Source organism: Giraffa tippelskirchi, chromosome 12 (assembly GCF_054371585.1).
Source record: "Giraffa tippelskirchi isolate mGirTip1 chromosome 12, T2T-mGirTip1v1.2.pri, whole genome shotgun sequence".
NCBI classification, from domain to species: Eukaryota; Metazoa; Chordata; class Mammalia; order Artiodactyla; family Giraffidae; genus Giraffa; species Giraffa tippelskirchi.
The window spans coordinates 35,492,891-35,516,824 of record NC_137286.1 but is presented as its reverse complement, the minus strand read 5'-3'; the positions used below and the strand labels follow the sequence as shown (position 1 = coordinate 35,516,824).

General features: G+C 35.3%; 1 protein-coding gene across 30 annotated transcripts in view; it reads right to left on the bottom strand.

Moving 5' to 3' along the window:
• SCAPER (S-phase cyclin A associated protein in the ER) overlaps window positions 1-23,934 on the bottom strand; it is a 407,833-nt gene that overhangs the window by 294,167 nt on the left and 89,732 nt on the right. For 18 of the 30 annotated variants that reach the window (XM_081549564.1, XM_081549582.1, XM_081549562.1 and 15 more), the window contains 4 exons: window positions 9,321-9,583; window positions 6,001-6,219; window positions 853-1,023; window positions 171-240 (listed from right to left, as the gene is read on the bottom strand). In XM_081549564.1, the coding sequence (XP_081405690.1) occupies window positions 171-240; window positions 853-1,023; window positions 6,001-6,219; window positions 9,321-9,583 (723 nt within the window). Of the gene's footprint in view, window positions 1-170; window positions 241-852; window positions 1,024-5,982; window positions 6,220-9,320; window positions 9,584-23,934 lie in introns of all 30 variants that reach the window. The other 12 variants (XM_081549573.1, XM_081549557.1, XM_081549578.1 and 9 more) reach the window with 1 other exon arrangement.

Sequence of the window (23,934 nt, the reverse complement as noted above, 5' to 3'; positions counted from 1 at the left end):
CAACTTTTGAGAACCAACTTTTTTTTTTTTTTGAGAACCGACTTTTAAAAGGCATCCTACTCTAAATTATTCATTTTACACAAAAACCACATGTATTAATATAATCTATTTTGTACCGCTCTACCTATACACACAACACACACACACACAAACATGCACACATAAATTACCTTCATAATCTGCAAGGACATCATTCCAGTTCATACCACAGAAAGATACACTGCCACTGCCCATGCTGGCCTAAAATGTAATAAGAAAAATTGAAAAATAGTTGAACCAATTATAAACTAATAAAAGGAACTATATATGAAATTTTCCTATCTATTGTTCATATATTTCATTTAGCAAACAGTCCAACACCAACATTAACAGCAGAAATGAATGAAGTAATTTTAAAAGAAAAGTATTGGCCTTAAACTATTACTACATAAAACTCTGAAATATTCAGAGTATATATCAGAAGAGCTCAAAAGTACTTGTTGGGCATTAAAATTTAACAGAAAAATATTTGAAAGATTCACGGTTACTTTCATTCTTTAAGAAATCCCTCTCATCAACATATGTATCATGAGTGCTCAGTGACAGCAAGGCAATGTATCATTTGCTTTTTATCAGTAGAATAGAAAAAGATATCTTAGATTCTTCTTCAATCTATACACTTATAATCTGAGAAATGTTATGTATTTACTTACTCTGAGATTCAATTTCTTCATTTGTAAAATGAGAAACCAACTTCCAGCTTGTCAATTGCATCATATATGAAAAAACACTTGGTAAAGTGCTTTAAAAAAGACTTCCTATTGTTTATTGTATGTCTCAATCACCCAGAGAATAAAAATGCTAAAAGCTCACAGAAAAATCACTGTCGTTGTCAGTTTCAATGTTGATATCGTTGTTTTCTTCAGCTTCAATCTCTCTAGTTAACTGCTCCTCTTCAGCAATGGCGCTGGCGATGGCTTCTTCATTGGCCTTTTCCAGGCGATCTGCTAGCTCTTCTTTTTTAGCAAGCACTTCTGCCATCGACTGTCAAGTTAAAACCAAACAGGAAGGATCATCATAGACTGGAAAGTCAAGTAATTACTTCTCTCTTTATGTTCTAATCATATACTCAACATATACATAAAAATAGCACTGATAAAGAATTTTAAAACTTGGGGTCCAGCTCTTTGACTCAGAAATTTCTTAAAAGCAAGAGACTATTCTGTATTCCATAAAATGATACAATAATCCATGACTTACTTTCTTACCAGACAGCTGTGTATGACAAACTGTGAAGTTACATAAATAAGAGGTATTGTTATTAATGATAAAGTGTGAATTTCATTCGAGCAGCAAAATTCAAAACAGTTACAGACCAAATATCTTACAAACAAAAGAAAAACACTATTCTTAGAAAGGAACATAAACAAATAATGCCGTAATGGTGCTATTAATATTTTTTGAACATATATACCTAATTTAAAATTATGCATTAGGAGTATGTAATACAACTAATATGTACCAGAATTAATTGATAAATCCCTATAATAAGCTAAACATGTATACTATAAATGCTAAACATGTATACTATAAATGCCAAGGCAAACACTGAAATAACAAAGATTTATGACTACTAAGCCAATAAATGAGACAAATTTTAAAATATAATTAATTAAAAAGAGGGGAGAAAAATAGGAAAAGCGGGATAAAGAATAGATGAGTCAAAGAGAAAAACAGTAAGATGGTAGAGTTAAAAGAATCATATTCCTAGTCACATTAAACAGAAATAGTCTAAACACCTCAACTAGTAGACTCAGATCTGGATAAAAGCAAGACCCCAAACCACATGATGCACATAAGAAACCTAATTTAAATATGAGACTATAAAAAGATTACAAATAAAAGAGCTACCATACTAACACTAATCAAAAGAAAGCTGAATTATTAATATCAGACACAGTAGGTTTCAGAACAAAAAATATGACAAGCAATAAAGCAAGTCATTTCATAATGATAAAACAGTTAATTTATTAAGAAGACAAGACAATCCTAAAGGTTTGTGAATTTAAGAAGAGACCTTCAAAACAAAGGAAGCAAAAACTGACAGAACTGCAAAACAAAATAAAACTAATGGGAATGTAAAATGGTACAGCCACTTTGGAAAACTGTCTGATAGTTTCACACAAAGGTTAAAAATAAAATTACCACGTGTTAGTCGCTCAGCTGTGTCCAACTCTTTGCGACCCCATGGACTGTAGCCCACCAGGCTCTTCTGTCCATGGAATTGTCCAGGCAAGAACACGGGAGTGGGTCCCCGCTCCCTTCTCCAGGGGAATCTTCCCACGTATCAAACCCAGTTCGCCTGCGTTGCAGGCAGATTCTTTACCATCTGAGCCACCAGGGAGGCCCATACGAAAGTTACCATATGACCCAAAAATTCCAATCCTAGATATACACCCAGGAGAAATGAAACCATACGTTCACACAAAAACTTGTACACAAATACCTAAAGTAGCATTATTCACAAATGCCAAAAAGTGGAGAAAACCTAATGTTCATAAACTAATGAATGGATAAAATATGGTACAGTTTACATTTTTCAAACAGTGGAATATTATTTGGCCATAAAAAGAAATGAAATATTGGTACAGGCTAAAACACAGATGAACCTTGAAAATAATATGCTTAGTGAAAGGAACCATTCACAAAGACCACATATTGTGTTCCACTTCTATAAAATGTCCAGAACAGGCAAATCTATATGAGAGAAAAGACAGAGGAGTGGTTGTATACAGCTGGGAGGGTGGGGAGACAGGGAGGCCTGCTCATGGACACTGGGTTTTTTCTGAAGTGATGAAGTGTTCTAAAACTAATCATGGTCATGTTTGCACAACTCTGTGACATATTAAAAAAAAACACTGAACTGTACACTTTAAATGGATAAACTGTATATTATGCAAGTTATATCTCAATAAATTGGTCTTAAAAAGGTAGTCCCATAGATACATGCAGAGATTTCAATACCTCTCTCTCAACTGATAGAATAGGTACAAAAACTTGGCCAAGGAGACCTGAACGACATTATCAACAAAACTGACCCAGATATTTTCTCAAGAGAAATGAAAACATATGTTCAAAATAAAGACAAATGTTCATGGTGCCTTTATTCATAACAGAGAAACTGGACATAAACATCTGTCAACAACTGAATGGATGAATGTATTGAGCCACACGCATATGACAGAGTACTCCTAAAGACAATCGAAAAGGAAGGGACTATTAATATACACAGTGATATGAGGGAATCTCAAAATAATCATGCTAAGTGAAAGAGGCTAACCATTACATACTTTACATTAATTATATTATACCATATACAGAAAATTCTGAAAATGCTAATTGGTATGTAGTGGCAGCAGAATAGTGATAACCTGGGAAGGGGCAACAGGGAAGATCAGAAAGAAGGATGACAGAAGAAAATGCCAAACTTCTGGAGGCGATCGATACTTTCATTATCTTGATTGTAGTGATGATTTCATAGGTATAAACACATGTCAAAATATATCAATGTATATACTTTAGATATGTGAAGTTTATTGAAAATCAATAACACCTCAATAAAGGTATTAAAAATGCAAGTGCTTGAGCTTCAGCTTATTACTGAATTGGTCTGGAGCCTAAACATCGGTAGCTTCTTTAAAGCCACCCCTCCCAACTTCATCCACCCTGTTGATACTCTACCCCCTCAAAACACACAAGACTGTCCCTGGGGAAGAGAATGGGATGAGGAAGTTTAGATGAGAAATCATTTCTTTGCATCATAAGCTTTTTCTCTATAAACTCTAGAATATTACAGAAACTAACTTCTTAAGGTGCCACACCAACATCATAAATAACAATGATTAGAAAAGCTATTCAAGTTGAATAGATTTAACTTTGTAGAAAGTATGTTCTCATGTGAGCTTACTTCCTTCCTAATCTTATCTTCTCTAGAAAACATTTCTATTTTGTCTCTTAAGACCTGAAAATATTTTAACATAGTAACACAGCTTATGGATGAAATGATTTAATTATCCACATACAACTTCTACTATTTTCCACACTGTGAAATTCAAACAAATATCTGTATACATCATCATTCCTAAATTTCTAAATTTTCATTAAAATTTGGAATTTCAGTAAATCTAAAAAAAATAATCCAGGGTAGCTAGGATTTATATCAGCACATTTTTACAATGCTGGCAAAAGTGGACCTTAAACATAAAGGTTTTCACAGTCATTTTTTGCTTAGCTTTCTGTTAAATAAGAGAACTGCAGATTTTTTTTACTCTAACCATCTATGAGACAATATTATATAGAGGGAAAAAAGGAAAAAGTTTTCTTAATATAACCACAGTTCTCTATAATCCTTCACTTAGAATCTCAACAATGAGGTGCTTATCTAGAGCAACCCACAGAAGTATCACTGCCAAGACAAATTAAAAATATAAAATGTTTTTCAAAACCTTGGTTTAGTTAAAACTCCTCTAAAACTTCTAAGAATATACTAATATTCATATGTAAAGCAGAACTTATTTTCTTTCAAGTATGTAATTGTCACTCTCAAAATAACCAAGGGCTTTCAATATTCCACCACAAGCTAATTTTACCTATATGATCAAAATAAAAATGATGAGAGAAGAATTTTTAAAAAATTATTTTATGTTTACTTAGGTATAGCATGTTTTTCCTCTTCTGAAATTTGATTCTCACAGAATCAATTCACAAAATAAATAATTTAATATGTCTATGAAATTTAATATGATATCTATGAAAAGAAAACATAAATATAACCAATTTCTACCCCATACATTAAACTCACTTATATGACAGTAATTACATTTAACGTTTAAAAAATTTACACTAAAAGACGTAAGTTAAAAACAAATTACCCTTATTTCTTTACAAAGGAATTTAAATATTAATTTCTGTTTTTCTTATTACTATAATTCTTATTTTTCCTTAAACAACTCATATCAAGTTTCATCTATATCTAATCTAACTCTAAGATATATAATTTGGCCAAATCCTGGTGGCTCAGTGGTAAAGAAGCCACCTCGATGCAGGAGACGCAGGTTTGATCCCTGGGTCAGGAAGATCCCTTGGAGGAGGGCATGGCAACCAACTCCAGTAGTCTTTCCAAGAAAATCTCACGGACAGAGGAGCCTGGCTGGCGACCATGGGGCCACAAGAGTCAGGCACAACTAAAGCTACTGAGCACGCACACACGCACCATCTGCTGACATCATCTCTTAGCATCATAAAGCACTAAGTTTAAAAAGAAATTATGGTATATGGTGGCCATTTAAAATTGAAAATTAGAATGACTTTTCTCAACAGCTTTTTATACGGAGTTACTCCTTTTGAAAATTACTTTTTAAAAATGCCAGCATGACCTATTCTGAGCTATCCTCAGGCCAAGTTATTTTACTACTTAAGTGGAAAAGAGAAAGACATGAGCAGAATTAACTATTCATCCAAAAACATAATCCTATAAATAATTTCAAGTCAATGCATTTTTAAAGATTCAGCAACAGGGATGACAAATTTCATCTTAAAGACCAATTCTAAATGATAACTATCTGAAGTATTCTGTTAAGAGAATTTTAAAACTAAGTTCATTAAGCACCATTTCCCAACAGACTGGTAGATGTTGCACAGAAGACATTAATGTTATAGTTTCTTAATGCTAAAGAATATTCGACCAAATCATACAAAAACTAAATGATTTTGAGCAAGTTACTTGACTCTCACAGTCTCATTTCCACCCTCTACAAAATAAGAAGAATCTTAACTATATCCAAAGTTTGCTATAAGAATAACATGTTAACATAAAATAACATATAAAATGCTATGTTTAAAAGTGCTCTGCAAAGTGTAGAGAAATGCACAATACAATTTTTCATTATTGGAATTTTTGCCTCTTTAATATATCTACTCAGAATTCTGAGAAGTTGTTCTTACCAAGTTAGCAGCACTCACATTTGAAATATCTGAAGGATCCATTTCACTTTCTATTCTTGCTTTTTCTGCTGAAAATTTGTCTTCACTTGCTTGCAAAGAAGGTGTGTCAGTTTGCTGAATAACTGAAACACAGTCTGTATCAATGTGAACAGCAGGTATTTCAGAAGTTTGAACAGAATTGTCTGGTAAGAAACTACTCCCAGAGTTCTTGACATCATCCAGTGTACTCACTGTGAACTAAAAAAACATTGTAGAATGAATCAGAGGTAACAAAAAATACTCACCAACTATTTCACTCTAGAAAAGCTGATTCTGCTTAACCCAGCAACTGTGAAGCAGCAGCTGGCTGGCTAACAGACCAACCACTCATTATTTTGGTGCGTTTCAAGTGTTAGAAAAGAAACATTCAGCAGCCACAAATTTTATTTACATATCTACTATGTTTAAGGACACTCAAGTGCTTTAAGAAATTAAGCAATATATGTTGCAATTACGTTTTATTTTATTAGGCTGATTCCTGATGGCTATACTATATGCTCCACAAAAGAAATCTAGTCACAAGTATAATAAATATTATGCTTTATGTTCAAATAACTAAAGGTATTTACATAGTTTTTATGAAAACTAACATCAAATGAAGGCACTTCTCACCAAATATGTACTTTAAAGGCATTTTACTCAAAACACGGAACTCACTCTCTTTAGATAACATTAACACAACCTCAAAGCATCTTTCATGAAGATTCACATGGTACATAATACCAAATCTTAGATCTAAAAGAGAAATACACCATAAAAAGTACAGCATATGTCAGCAAGCAATCTCCTTAAGCAATTCATATTCTTTAAACTTCAATAGCCTCTCCATTCCCCTTTAAGAATATTTAACACAAAAGCAACAGAAATGTGAAAAACATATAGAACAAATTCAACTTTTGCTTAGGTCAAATACATTACATCTTTTAAAAATTTTAGAGTTTAGTGAACAGAAACAGGATTTTATTTTCACTTTCTAACAGAGTACAGAAATAATGGCATTAGGCTTTTTAGTACTCAGAGTAATGAACTCCAAGGAGAAGAACGAAAATCTAAAGTTGTGAATTTAAAACTCACTCACACCACTACTTAAATAAACATCAGGTAAACACTGCAGTGGCCATAAAAACCCCAGTTTGATATAGTATTTATGTAAATATTAAACTTGGCCAAGTCTTATAAACTCCTTTAAAAATTCTACTATTGGTTATAACTTTAAAGTGTCCCAAAGTGTTCATTTTAGCATACGTATTATTCAAATAGCATCACAATGTTTATATTGCCCTCAACATTATCCATACATCAGTCATCATGGTTTATAATCTTCTTGGTAATATTTATATTAGCATTACTGATCTTTACAATACAGTCAATCCTGTTTACTAAAAAACCAGTATCAACTTAAATAACAGAATCAAAGCTAAACTATAAAGTAATGGTGAAAATATATGAATATGCTAATTCCATTTTCAGAATGAGAGTAGAGAAAACACAGCTATTAATATTAGCTTGGCCACCATAAGCAGTGAACTTTTATACTGAAATAATTCAGCCATAATTACTCATAAGCTCTATGTATAGACTATTTCTAAAATCTCAAAATCATATAAGCTTATTCTTTACACAAAATTAGCACATTTTTTATAATGTTAAATTTTATAGCTAAAATATGTTAGCAAAAATGCTAAATGTTGGTTAAGTGACGTAAAAAGTGATTTCTTCATCAAACTTACCTACATTTAAGTTTCTTAAAGTTTTACCCAACAGCCATGTACTGATAAACTTACTATGTGCCTATGACTCTGTTCCATATTATGGGAAATTAAAAGGCAATAAGGGCTTCCCTGGTGGCTCAGACGGTAAAGAATCACCTGCAATGCATGAGACCTGGGTTCGATCCCATGGTTGGGAAGATAACTTGGAGAAGGGAATGGTTACCCACTCCAGTATTCTTGCCTGGAGGATCCCATAGACAGAGGAGCCTGGCAGGCTACAGTCCATGGGGTGGCAAAGAGTCGGACATGACTGAGTGACTTTCACTTTCACACTTTCATAAGATACTACCCACAGGGAGTTTTCAATCTCATGCAGGCATAAAACATACACACATTAAACAGTTATAAAACATTAAGAATAATGCAGGATTAAGAGCTATTATTATCATTAAGAAAAAAAACATGGGAGTCTAAAAAAAGGAAATATTCCACAGGTAAAAGAAAAGAATTTTAAAAAGCTACTATTCTGGACTGAGAAATATTACAGTTATTTTACAACTTTTTTACTTTGTCTCTGTACCCATATCAAACAATCGCTTATATTTCACTAATGATTTTGCAGAAAACTATACTAAGTGAACATAAATCTTTCTGTAAACAAATATCTTTCAAAAATGCATTGCTTAACCAAACAAGTAAAATAAACTTCAAATGGACTAAAAGAAGAAGTACTGGGAATATTAATCTTAAGGAATTATTTTAAATATTAGCAAATCACTCTATACTTGGACTGTAGAAAACAAAAGCAGAGCAAGTGAAAAATGATTCTTACTTTCATCACTTTAAACAACACTACAAATGAAGCAGGAGGACCTCACTTTCACCAAGTAATCAAAGCCAACAAACATGGGCAAATTGCTATGATATGTCTTTAGATGTGAGGTTGATAATCACTTTATTTTTGTCTAAAATGCATAAGCTACAGTGAATAATGAATAAAGAAGCTGAAGAACATTGTACCAAAAAAATCTGCAATGTATTCTTCAAAAAAATGAATGTCATGAAAAATAAAGACAGGGTGAGTAACTGATGCTGGTCAAAGATATTAAAGAAACAAAGTCAAATACAATGTATGATTCTAAACTGCACCATGGATCAGGGAAAAAATTTCTGTGAAGAAATTATTGGGGCAACTGGAATTTTTGAAAATCAGACTATAAGTTTAGATAACAATATTATATAAATGTCAAATTCCCTGAATTTTATTACTATAGTGTGGTTATGGAAAAGAGTTTTCTGTTCTTTGGAGATACATGCTATAGAATTTAAAGGTGAATGGCTGTGATGTTTGTACATTACTTTCAAATGTAACATGTAAATAAAGAGAGAAAAGAAACTGTGGCAAAACGTTAATCTGTGAATCTATGAAAAGGGTACCGGAGGGTTCATTATTCTATTCTTGCAACTTTTCTAGATCTGAAATTTTTCACAATAAAAGTAAAACAATGAAGTAGAAAAATTAAGACATTCTTACATATATATATCTCCCATATAAAAAGCAGTAAAAGGACTTTCAGAATGTACTACCTGGGTTCTCTCTGCAAGAGGATGATCACATGAGTGTACTGGGTCCTTGGGCCGAGATTCTATAGTATTAGAAGGTTCATCTGCAACAAATTCACTTTTCTGTATGCTTTCATCAGGCAAAAGATGTACATTTTCTTTATCACTGTCATCCTTTGATCTTAATGCTTCTGTTGGTAATGAAGCTTTTGGCATCACTGCTGTTGATCGTGAACGAATAGGCCTTCCTCTCTGAACAGTTTCCCATCCTTCAGCATCTTTCCGTTCTATGCAGTTGAGGGAAGAAAATAAATCAAGAATTATTTAGAAGATACAAATTTTCAAACACCTATAATATAAAAATATTTTACAATCTAATTCTCATTGACTATAACTAAGCTATAAACATGACACTAATTACTATGCCAAGTCTATTCATGTGTGTGTGTATGTTTGTGTGTATTATCTAATTCCTACGACCACACAGGCTAGGTATAATTATCCCTATTTACAAATGATAAAACTGAGATTAAGACTGACCTAAGGCACCACAGTCAGAAAGTAATAACATTTACATAATGTATACCATTACTGGTAGGGGCATAGACTTGGATTACTGTGATACTGAATGGTTTGCCTTGGAAATGAAGAGAGATCATTCTGTTGTTTTTGAGACTGCATCCAAGTACTGCATTTTGGACACTTTTGTTGACTATGATGGCTACTCCATTTCTTCTAAGGGATTCTTGGCCACAGTGGTAGATATAATGGTCATCTGAGTTAAATTCACCCATTCCAGTCCATCTTAGTTCAGTGATTCCTAAAATGTCAATGTTCACTCTTGCCATCTCCTGTTTGACCACTTCCAATTTGCCTTGATTCATGGACCTAACAGTCCAGGTTTCTATGCAATATTGCTCTTTACAGCATCGGACTTAATTTACATCACCAGTCACATCCACAATTGGATATTGTTTTTGCTTTGGTTCCGTCTCTTCACTCTTTCTGGAGTTATTTCTCCACTGATCTCCAGTAGTAGCATATTGGGTACCTACCGACCTGGGGAGCTCATCTTTCAGTGTCCTATCTTTTTGCCTTTTCATGCTGTTGATGGGGTTCTCAAGGCAAGAATACTGAAGTGGTTTGCCATTCGCTTTTCCAGTGGACCACGTTTTGTCAGAACTCTCCACCATGACCTGTCTATGTTGGGCGGCCCTACAAGGCATGGTTCATAGTTTCACTGAATTAGACAAGGCTGTGGTCCATGTAATCAGTTTGGTTAGTTTTCTGTGGCAGAAAGCGAAGAACTAAAGAGCCTCTTGATGAAAGTGAAAGAAGAGAGTGAAAAAGTTGGCTTAAAACTCAACATTTAGAAAACTAAGATCATGGCATCTGGTCCCATCACTTCATGGCAAATAGATGGGGAAACAATGGAAACAGTGAGAGACTTTATTTTCTTGGGCTAAAAAAAAAATCACTGCAGATGGTGACTGCAGTCATGAAATTAAAAAGCACTTGCTCCTTGGAAGAAAAGCTATGACCAACCTAGACAGCATATTAAAAAGCAGAGACATTACTTTGCCAGCAAAGGTCCACCTAGTCAAAGCTATGGTTTTTCCAGTAGTCATGTACGGATATGAGAGTTGGACGATAAAGAAACCTGCTGCTGCTGCTGCGAAGTCGCTTCAGTCATGTCCAACTCTCTGCGACCCCATAGACGGCAGCCCACCAGGCTCCCCCGTCCCTGGGATACTCCTGGAAAGAACACTGGAGTGGGTTTCCATTTCCTTCTCCAATGCATGAAAGGGAAAAGTGAAAGTGAAGTCGCTCAGTCGTGTCCGACTCTTCGAAACCCCATGAACTGCAGCCTACCAGGCTCCTCCGTCCACGGAATTTTCCAGGCAAGAGTACAGGAGTGAGTTGCCATGGCCTTCTCCAAAGAAAGCTGAGCGCTGAAGAATTGATGCATTTGAATGGTGGCATTGGAGAAGACTCTTGACAGTCTCTTGGACTGCAAGGAGATCCAACCAGTTCATCCTAAAGGAAATCAGTCCTGAATATTCATTGGAAGGACTGACACTGAAGCTGAAACTCCAAAACTCTGGCCATCTCATGCGAAGAACTGACTCACTGGAAAAGACCCTGATGCTGGGAAAGATTGAAGGTGGGAGGAGAAGGGGACAACAGAGGATGAGACGGTTGGATGGCATCACTGACTCAATGGACATGAGTTTGAGCAAGCTCCGGGAGTTGGTGATGGACAGGGAAGCCTGGTGTGCTACAGTCCATGGGGTCGCAAAGAGTCAGACACGACTGAGCGACTGAACTGAACTGAATGTATACTATGTGCTACCACTGTTATAAGTGCCTTAGATATAACTCTTTTAATCTTTCCCTAAGATCAGTACTATCATTCCCATATTACCAATAAGGAAACTGAGACAAAAGGTAAAGCCAAGATGCAAGTCCAGACAAATTGGTTCTGATGTCAGTGGTCTAATGGCTATGTAAAAACTGTCTCTCCATCTTTCAGAATCCAAACATAGGCCTAGCTCCAAAGTCCAAGTACTTTTCCCCTTAGTACCAAAAGTACACACTGACTTAGCAAAAAAGGAAAAAAAACTATTTTAATGATCATAAGATTATAGAATGTTAATTGAATGAACACTCGAGGATCTAGTTCAGTATTTTACCATATACATTAAAAAATGAGGGCCTATGTCCAAAGACACAGAGCAAAATAGCCTAAAGTAAATATGAATCTTCTACTACGTTTCAAAACGTATACACATATACAGGTATACACATATACAGTTAATAGCCATAATTTTTAAAAGTTTATAGGCTAAAATGTAGTGTGTCAAAATTAATATGAAGATATCTAGTTCTGGCCAAGATGGAGTAGCCTCACTTGCATTTCCAGGTCCTCCTTCTTACAACTAAGAACTCTGGAAAAACACACAAAATAAGCACAGGAAGATTTTAAAAGACAGAAAGAGATAGGTGGACTGCCTAGTGACCCTGGGAGTTAGAAGCAGCATAGCAATGAGTTCTCTGTGTTTCCTAATTGCTTCCTATATATGACAGGACGGTACAAAAGCCTCCAACACAGAAAGAACAAATGAACAGACAAAACAGCAATCAGCAAAACTTGTTTTGCCAAGCTGAAGGGCAGAGGAAACGATGACCTCAGAAAATACGCAGTTTGGCAATCCTCCTGCTATTCAGCCAACCATCAGCGGAAAACATGCACCTCACGGTTTCAGCAGGGGTAAGTAGAGAGTTGAACTTCCACTGCCCACGTGGTAAACAGATGGTCCAACTCCCTCACCAAAACAGTGTCAGCAAAGTTGAACAGTGAGCTGAATTTCTACCTCCAAATGACACTGAACAAGGCAGGAAGAACTGGAGTTAGTCAGTCTACTTTTCCCTACCCCTAGTGTCAGTGGGCGGAGAAGGCAATGGCACCCACTCCAGTACTCTTGCCTGGAAAATCCCATGGACGGAGGAGCCTGGTAGGCTGCAGTCCATGGCGTCGCTAAGAGTCGGACACGACTGAGCGACTTCACTTTCACGCACTGGAGAAGGAAATGGCAACCCACTCCAGTGTTCTTGCCTGGAGAATCCCAGGGGCGGGGGAGCCTGGTGGGCTGCCGTCTATGGGGTCGCACCGAGTCGGACACGACTGAGGTGACTTAGCAGTGTCAGTGGGAAGCTGAACTTCCATACACACTGAGAAGCAGTGAGACTTAATGAGGCAGTGAGAGTCAGAACTGGTAGACGCTGATCCGCCCTACCCACACTGTCTCAAGGGTCCAATGCTGGGCACAGCCTCTACCTTCATCGAACATCAAAGACACATAGAATGAGTTAAAATTCTGATCTCCCCCACCCCCAGTGTTAGCAGGTCCCCATATAGAAAGCTGAGCTTTCACCCTCACCAACATCACTGCCATAGAATACAGTAGTAGAAGACACATTACTCAGCACACGGATCCCTTTTCACCTGTGATAACGCCAGCAGGACCCATCAGAAAGCTAAGATTCCACTCCACCTTACACAGATAAGCCAGGAGTCAGTCCTCCCTTCACTTTGCCCCTCCCCTGTGTCAGTGGGGGTACAGAAGAGAACTGAGCTACCTCCAGTAGCAGCCAAGGAAGTAGTGAAAGTTAGTGTCCAATTTTGCTGAAAAGGAATCATAGGGAATATCTTAAATGGAACACAAAGGACCTGTGTGCCAACAACAAAAGAGGTAACATTTGTGTCAGTGGAGTCCCAGAAAGAGAGGAGAGAGAGTATAGGACTTAAAAAGTATTTAAAGAAAAAACAAATAAAAACTTTCCAAACTTACTGAAAGATATAAAACTAAAGGAACTAAAAAGACATAAAACTAAAAGAACTAAGAAATCCAAAGAAAGTGATGCTAAAACACATCATAGTGAAACCTATGAAAACAAAAAACAAAGAAAAATCCTTTTTTTTTAAATTTTTAATAAATTTATTTATTTTAGTTGGGGGCTAATTACTTTACAATATTGTAGTAGTTTTTGCCATACATTGACATGAATCAGCCATGGGTTTACATGTGTTCCCCATCCTGAACCCCCCTCCCACCTCCCTCCCCATCCCATCCCTCTGGGTCATCCCATTGCCCCAGCCCTGAGCATTTGTCTCATGCATTGAACCTGGAATGGTGTTCTGTTTCATATATGATAATATACATGTTTCAATGCTATTCTCCCAGAACGTCCCACCCTCACCTTCTCCCTCAGAGTCCATAAGACTGTTCTATGCATCTGTGTCTCTTATTCTGTCTCGCATATAGGGTTTAATAAAAATTCTTAAAAGAAGCCATGGTGGGGGGACAAGAAGCCATAGGGAAAAGATAAATTATCTATAGCAGAACATCAGTTTTAATGAGAACAAATTTCTCTTCTGAAAACACTGAAGGCCCGAGGGAAGTGGCACAACTTTCAAGGACTGAAAGAATTGTCAATCGCAAATTCTATAATCAGTGAAACTAGGCTTCAGGAATGAAGAATAAATAAGGCATTCTCAGATGAAAAGAAAACTAAGCAAATGTGTCACTAGCAAACCAGCCCTTAAAGGACCAAAGGAAATTCCCTAAAGAGACTAAGTAAGTTTTTAAAAAAAGAACATGGACCAAATTCTCCAACCAAAAGACTCAGAGTGGCAGACTAGATAATAAAACAAAAGCATACAGTTATAACTGGAAATGGAACAACAGATTGGTTCCAAATAGGAAAAGGAGTACATCAAGGCTATATAGTCACCCTGCTTATTTTACTTATGTACAGAGTACATCATGAGAAATGCTAGGCTGGAAGAAGCACAAGCTGCAATCAAGATCGCAGGGAGAAATTTCAATAACCTCAGATATGCAGATGACAAATTTGAAAAATCTGCATTTTGAAATCTGCAAGGGGAAAGCATGCTTAAATTTTTTGTTGTTTTCTTAAACTTTTTACTATTTATCCATTATTTTATTATTTATTACATTTATACATTTTATTACGAAGATTTTCAAATACAGTATACAGAAAATAGTATTATGAACTCCCTGCTCTAATCATTCAGCTTCAATAATTATCAACATTCTGCTGCTCTTATTTCATTTCTTCTTCCCTATTGTTTTTTCTGAAATATTTTTAAAAATTTTATTTATTTTTGGCAGTGCTATCACCCTTATGGCAGATAGTGAAGAAGAACTAAAAAGTCTCTTGATGAACGTGAAGGAGGAGAGTAAAGAAGTTGGGTTAAAGCTCAACTTTTAGAAAACCAAGATCAGAAAACTAAGATCATGGCATCCAGTCCCATCACTTCATGGCAAATAGATGGGGAAACAGTGGAAACAGTGGCTGACTATTTGGGGGGCCTCCAAAATCACTGTAGATGGTGATTGCAGCCATGAAATTAAAAGACACTTACTCCTTGGAAGGAAAGTTATGACCAACCTAGACAGCGTATGAAAAAGCAGAAACATTACTTTGCCAACAAAGGTCCATCTAGTCAAAGCTATGGTTTTTCCTTTAGTCATATATGAATGTGAGAGTTGGATTATAAAGAAAGCTGAATGTTGAGGAATTGATGCTTTTAAACTGCGGTGTTGGAGAAGACTCTTGAGAGTCCCTTGGACTGAAAGGAGATCAAACTAGTCAATCCTAGAGGAAATCAATCCTGAATATTCACTGGAAGGATCGATACTGAAGCTGAAGCTCCAATACTTTGGCCACCTGATGCAAAGAGCTGACTCATTAGAAAAGACCGTGATGTTGGGAAAGACTGAAGGCAGGAGGAGAAGGGGATGACCGAGGATGAGATGGTTGGATGGCATCACTGACTCAATGGACATGAGTTTGAGCAAGCTCCGTGAGATGGTGAAGAACAGGGAAGCCTGGTGTGCTACAGTCCATGGGGTCACAAAGAGTCGGACACGACTGAGCAACTGAACAACAACAGGCCATGCCATTACATGATTCACTGCATGGAAGATATTTTATTTCAAGGGAAAAAAATACTTACAAAACGCTCCTTCTTGTGACTAGCATATTAACTTATTACCTTATTTTTTAAATATGGTGACTATGTTACTACATTTATATTATACTTTAAAATAAGGACTAGATGGAACCTGTAATCTTTTATTTGAAAAATCTGCATTTTGAAATCTGCAAGGGGAAAGCATGCTTAAATTTTTTGTTGTTTTCTTGAACTTTTTACTATTTATCCATTATTTTATTATTTATTACACTTATACATTTTATTATGAAGATTTTCAAATACAGTATACAGAAATAGTATTATGAACTCCCTGCTCTAATCATTCAGCTTCAATAATTATCAACATTCTGCTGCTCTTATTTCATTTCTTCTTCCCTATTGTTTTTTCTGAAATATTTTTAAAAATTTTATTTATTTTTGGCAGTGCTAGGTCTTTGTCGCTGGGAAGGCTTTTCTCCAGTTGCAGAGCGCAGAGGTTATTCTCTAGTTGAGGTACATGGGTTTCTCACTGGTGTGGCTTCTCTTGTTGTCTAGCATGAGCACTAGGGTGTCGGAGTCTCAGTAGCTGTTACTCATGGGTTCAGTAGTTGTGGCTTCCGGGCTCTAGAGCACAGGCTCCATAGTTGTGACGCATGGGCTTAGTTGCTCCACAGCACGTGGGACCATCCCAAACCAGGGATCAAACCTCTGTCTCTTGCTTTGGAAGGCAGATTTTTTTTACCACAGAGCCACCAGAGAAGCCCTGTAATATTTTAAAACAAATCCTAGAAACATCACTTCTCCTGGAAATATTCCGTATGTGTCCTTTTTTTTCAATATATTTTTTTAAAACATCAGATTTTTTTTCTTTCTGGCGTTACTGGCTCTTTGTGCTGGGCAGGCTTTTCTCTAGTTGTGGTGAGCAGCTACTCTTTAGTTGTGGTGCACAGGCTTCTCATTGCAGTGGCTTCTCTTGTGGAGCACAAGAGAAGGGTGTATGTGGTTTCAATAGCTGAGGCACATGGGTTCAGTAGTTGTGGCTCATGGGCTCTGGATCACAGGCTCAACAGTTGTGACACAGAGGCTTAGCTGCTCTGCAGCATGTGGGATCTTCCCTGATCAGGGATCAAAACCTATGTCTCCTACACTGGCAGGCAGAATTTTTACCACTGAGCCACCAGGGAAACCCAGTATGTGTCTTTAAAAGATAGAATTTTAAAAATATAACAACATTATTAACATAACCAACAAAATTACTAATAATACCTTAAATCATATACCGTCCAGTTGTATTCAATTTTCATCCATGTTTAACTCTTTAAAAATTTATTTATCTCTGTTCTATACTTTAAGCATATATACATGCATATATAAAGAAAAATTATAAAATCAACCTCATAAAAACCAAATATACAAAAAGAAAAAAACAACTAAATTATGAAATTAAGTTTAACAAAAGATTTTTGATTCCAGATAATTTAACTGGCTCACCCTTAGGAATACTATGATTATTACTTTATAAAGAAAAACAGCCCTTTTTGAAAGCTTCTTTATAGAAAAAAATACTGCTTAAAACTTGGACCTAATCCATTAATCGGAGAAGGCAACGGCACCCCACTCCAGTACTCTTGCCTGGAAAATCCCATGGACGGAGGAGCCTGGTAGGCTACAGTCCATGGGGTCGCTAAGAGTCGAACACGACTGAGCGACTTCACTTTCACTTTTCCCTTTCATGCCCTGGAGAAGGAAATGGCAACCCACTCCAGTATTCTTGCCTGGAGAATCCCAGGGACGGCAGAGCCTGGTGAGCTGCCGTCTATGGGATCGCACAGAGTCGGACACGACTGAAGCGACTTAGCAGCAGTAGCAGTAGCAATCCATTAATCGATAGGATGGCCAATACAAACATTATCACACAATTTTAAAAAAATAAATAAATAAATGAAATAAATGAAGCAATTCAGAAGAAGAGTATATCAAAATAGAAACTATAACATAGGTCTATTAAACACTAAGAAATCAGTTGTGGGCAAATTACATTTTTAATGAAAACTTCAGTAAAAACCAGATCGAAAAATCATTCCCATAAATAAGGATACTTCTTAAAAACAGTAAATCATTATTTAAACTATCAGAGAACTTCTAAATACTTAAAATAATTTTAGAGATGTGCCCAAAGCTCAAAACTATATTTCACGCCACCATTTTTACACTCCAGAATTTTCACAAATGTCATTAATAAAGTAGTATTAAATTCAAGTCCATACAACCAATAATTTAAAAAGCACTGGGATAATCCTTACCTAACTGTTATTTGTTATCATTTTTATTTATCACTATATTTAATTCACTAATATTTTGTTCAATGTTCAAGATAAAATGTTGCTTTATTGTAATATCCTTTTAGGTTTTGATATTAAGGTTATAAAATGATCTCTCTTTTATTCTGAGGAAGAGTTTCTTTAAGATTGAAGCTATCTTTACCTAAAATCTTTGGAAGACTTCACAGGTGAAGCCATCGTGACCTGGAATTTTCTTTATGAAAAAATGTTTCATTATTAACCCACATTCTCTTTTGTAAGTTCCTTCAAGTTTTTCTAATTCTTGTTATGCAATTTTTGTTACATTTTTCAAGTTATTTATCAATTTCTTCTAAGTTTCTAAATTTAGTGTATAATATTGGTCATAATTTTACTATTTGTGGGATCTCTATCAATGCCCTTGTTTCATTCCTGGGCTAGGCCTTGTCTCCTCTTTTTCTTGCTATTACTAGAAATCTGTTAATTTTATTAGTCTATTTGAATAACTACATTTTGGCTTTGTTAATTTCACTGTGTTCTCACCTATAAATCTTTTCCTTCCATGTTCCTTAGGTCTAACTTGTTCTTTTCTAATTTCTTGAGATGGACAAAATGTGGATTATAGGTTTTCCTCCTTTCTAGTTGGTATAATTGAGGCTAGAAATTTTCCTCAAAGCATAGCTTTAACCAGACCCAAAGATTTTTAAATGTTCATTTTCTTTCAACTGACATTTTCTAATTTCATCGTGACTTCTTCCCTGACTCACAGGCTTTTCAGAAATATATTCCAAAGTTATAAAAATTTGAGAATTGCACAGCTATCTTTTTATAATTAATTTCTAACTTCATTCCACTGTGTTCAGACAGAATGAGGTCAATCGTCTAACAGCTGTTGAAACATTTAATGGCTCAGCATGAGTCAATTTTGGTAAATGTTCCATGTGTGCTTGAATATGTATTTCAATTTACAGTTACAGCCGTAAGAAAGTAAGTAGCCTGTATTAAAATTAATCTTCCTGTCAAACACAACTACAAGAGCTAGACAAAATATATAAATGAATTGTTTAAAGGCACTGGAAAGCAACCAATATAGGCAAGATTTGAGGAATTACAATTCCTGAGAAAAGAGGAAACAATATGAGATCCACATTCACCCTAGAATTTTCCCTGAAGACAGCTGGAATTCACAGTGCAGGCAAAGTGACTCCTTGTAGAAACCACCAGTCCTATCTAGCTCAGAATCTAAAGCAACTGGGACTTCAAGGAAAAATAATCATGGAGAGCAGGGAACTGAAGAAGAGTAAGCCAAAAAAAATCTGCATTCAATCTTCCCTTAAGAAGTCTGACAACTGCTAAGCTTTGCATATGCAAGGCAAGCTCCAAGAAATCCAGAAGAAAACAGCAGCTGGGGTGCTAATGAGCTAAGCAGATATTGTAGTAACTGTACAGTGCTGAGGAAACAAAAGCTGGAATTCAGGAATGAAGTGGTCTTGGCAAACACCCCAGGTTTTCAGTTAAGACCCCAAAAGAAACAAGAAAAAACTAACATATCAACTTTAATAAAACCTCAAGACAAACCCTGACAGGATTAAGGTGCTCTGTTTGTCCTCTTATTGCCATAAAAAAATACATTTTTAGAAAAAGCCCCTGTAACTTTTAATACACAATGTTAAACATTTAATTAAATATGTGGCATACTAATAAAATAGCTGAATAATAAATGAACAACAAAAAACTGAAAACTCCCCAAAAATGTTTTTCAAAGTAACAAATCCATGTATAGTTCAGACATTTTACTTCTCAGACACAAAATTTCTAAATAGCTGTTATTAATATATTCAAGAAAATATGGATTAGACATACAGAACAGAGGATTAGTGCAATAACTAAAATACATATCAATAAAAAGTTTCCAGATTGAAGCATCAGAATGGAAAAGAGAAAGCATTATTTGTCAGACGTATCAATCACATAAAGTTAACTAATTAAGTTGTTTGGATATTTTTATATTTACTGATCTTTATCTATATGTACTATCAGTTGAGATAGTTATGTTAAAATCTCCCAGTATAAATACAGACTTTTTTCAATTTTTCCTTTCAGTCCTGCCTGGTTTTCTTTATATGCTTTAAAGATATGTGTATATATGTGTATGTCTAGAGCAATTTAGAATTACTCTACCTTTCTGATGAGATGACCCTTTAGTACTTAAAAAAAAAAACCTCTTTAAAATGCTTCCTGTCTACTCCATTTTTCTAGCTATTCTAAAAATACTAGTTTTGATTTGAATAGGATATGTATAGAATATCTTTCATCTTTCCCTTTTTCTTTTGACTTTTCCATGTCTTCATATTGAAGGTATATCTCTTGTAAGTAGATATTTTTATTTTTAAAATATAGTAGTATTTTTAAATATATTAAATATTATAAAAATATTTAAAATATTTTAATATTTTGTATTTATAATATATATAAATATATAATATTTTAAAAAATATAAAAATATTTAAAATATAGTAGTACTTTTTAAATGTTGTAGATATTTTATTTTTAATATGGCTTTATAATCTTTGTTTTTAAAATTTAGTATTTAGACCATTTATACTTAATGTAGGGAATGATACAATTCCATTTACTTCTACTACACTACAATTTGCTTTTTATTTGTCTTATCTGTTTTGTGTTTCTTTTTTCCTCTTCTCTAGTTTTCTTTCAGATTAATCAAAAGGATTATTAGTTGAACATTCTTTTACTCTTCTTTTTTGCTTTCTTGAGTTTATAACACATCCTTGACTTATATCTAATACAAATTATTTTGTTAACTTCCTAGATAATGCTAGAACCTAGATAATATAAACTCCATTTTTCTGCTTTTATCTTTTGAATTATTGTCATAAATTTTCATTCTACATACACGTCAAGCTCCACAATACATTATTCCATACAGTCAATACACATTTAAAGTTATCTACATGTTTACTCCTTCCAGTGTTCTTCATTCCTTCATGTATTTCTGGGTTTCTATCTGGGATCATTTACACGCCACCTGAAGAACTCTGCAGCATTTCTTTTAGTGTAAGTCTGCTAATTACAATTTCTCTGATTTTTTATTTATCTAGAATTACCTTTATTTCACCTTCACTTTGAAGGTTATTTTTGCTGGATGTAGAATTCTATCTTGCCAGTTATTTTCTTTCAGCACCTTAAAGATCTCATTCCACTCTCATCTGGCTTTTATCTGCTATGAGTTTACTGTTGCTCCTTTGAAAAGTCTTTTTTTAAAACTCTGATTATTTGCAAAGATTTTCTAGTATTTTTTTTAGCATTTTAATATATTGCATCTAGATGAGATTTACTTTGTATTTTTCATACTTGGAGGTTTACAGCATTTCTTGAATATAAGATTTTATGTCTTTTGCAGTTTGGGAAAATCTTCAGTGATTATTACCTTGTCAAATGTTGTTTTTGCACAATTCACTCCATCCCTTCACAGATTCCATTTACATGTGTGCCTCTTATGCTCTTCTCTGCATTCTATTTCTTTTCTCTTCATGATTTAACCTCAGCATTTTCTACTGACTTAGAATTAATTCAATACCAACTCTCTTAAATTTTTAAATCTCTTCTTAACATGTGCAACCACATTAGTTGCTTTAAGTAGTTCACTTATCTTTCTGGATTCCTCTCTTATAGAGCACTGTGACCATAAAAAAATCTGGATTGGCTGCTCCCTAGACATGCACACAGCAAACATCCTGGGATCACCACCACAGAATTATTAACTTTGCCTCTTCTCTGTGCTGGCTTCCCTCTAGTAGTGACAGTGTTGATGAAGTTAAAAAAAAAAAAATTTTAAGACCTTGCATGTTTGAAAATGTCTTTAATCTACTCTCACATCTAATGGATAATTTGTCTGGACATAGGATTTTAGTCTGGAGAATCCCAGGGACGGGGGAGCCTGGTGGGCTGCTGTCTATGGGATTGCACAGAGTCAGACACGACTGAAGTGACTTAGCAGCAGCAGCAAGATTTTAGCTTTGAAATTATCTTCCTCCAGAATTTTGAAGACATTGTTCAATTTTCTTGTGACTTCTAGTAATTCCACAAAAGTTGATTTTTTTTGATTGATTCAGAATCAATTCTGATTCTTGGTCATTTGTATATAAACTGATTCTTTCCTATTTTTAGAGCCTCTCATCATCTATATTACTCATAAATTTCCCAACAAATTTTGATGTCACTCTACTTTCATCCATTTTACTGGACATTTAATGGATGGCCCTTATGGTTAAAAGTTTATTATCTTCATGTTAAACAAAAGTTTCTTTAATTATTTCGTGACTTCTTCCTTTATCTTTCTATAATCCATATTATTCAAATAGGGGATAGTCTCATTAACTATTTTTATATAAGAAGACTAAAACTTAACATCTTAAAATACTAATCATCTTATTTCCATGAAAGTCTTTGAGTCAGGAATCTGAAGAGTGCTCAGTTTTTGTGGGGGAGGTATAGGAGGGTACTCGTCCCATCTCCACATGGTGTCAGCTAGGGTGATTCAAGTGAAATCAGAGAGTTCATGATAGCCTCACCACATTCCTGAAGTTTTGATACTAGTTACTGACTGAGATAGTTCTTCTCCTGGCCACTTTCTCTTCATATGGTCTCTCATTATTCAGCAGCCTATCTTGGGCTTCTTTACAGGGCAGTTGGCTTCTAACAAGGAGAAAATTGACGCTGCAAGGACTCTTTACCAGCTAGGCTGGGAATTTACTAAATGTCACTCTAGATACATTCTATTGATCATATCAAGTCACAGGACCAACCAAAGACTTACGGGGAGAAAAACAGACTCTACTCACTGACAGTGGGAGTGCACGCACGCACCTGGATGAGAGAAATTGTCCAGACCCACTTTCGCAACAAGCTGCCACAATTCACAACCCAGCTTCAAACTGCCAGTCTTCCAAGACTACCAGACATTCATCCAATTACAGAATCAGCCTCAAAGACCAGTATCTCATGATCTATACCAGATCTGGATGAGTTACTCAGGTGTGGGTTCCCTTGATCTGGAAACCTCATAGTTCAGTAAGAGGAGAGGGTTTGAAGTGGAAGAAAGGTTGAGGCATCTTAACATTATGAATAGTCTTTCACTTAACTTCTTTATTTTCAATACAATACTCCCATCTTTCAATGTAGCTGGTATCCCTCGGGTCAAATACTATCTTTTGTACCTTCTCAAGAGAATGAACCTCCAATATTTTGTGGGGTGAGTGAAACACATCTACTCTCATCTTACTATTCAGAGTAATGAAGAATTGAGGAAGATTCAAGATTCTTCTTCACTTATAATCCCTATCTATACTCTCACTTTCAAAGATACCTGCTCACACCAATTTTTGATCTTTTGGAAGTTATGTGGAGCAAATTGGATTGCTTGACATTGACAGTTTTGCCCACTCTCGGAGCTGAGGATTCAGCTAGCTTACTCAAATGTCACCACTGGTCTTTCTACTTTCCAACTTTCTAAATTTTGCTCATATCATCTCTTCTCCCATCTCTTTTTTTTTAAGTCCTTCCATATCATTTCAGTTGAGTTTGGGGAAAGAGTAAGGTAACTGTTTGTGCTCACTTTGTCATCTTTAACAAAAACCAATTTTATAGCATATTATTAAAAACTTGAGTATTATAGCTACTGCAGTTATAAATTAAACTTAAGTTATACACCATAATTCAGTGCACAGTTCAGTCACTCAGTCGTGTCCAACTCTTTGCAACCCCATGAACTGCAGGACCACCAGGCTTCCCTGTCCATCACCACCTCCTGGAGCTT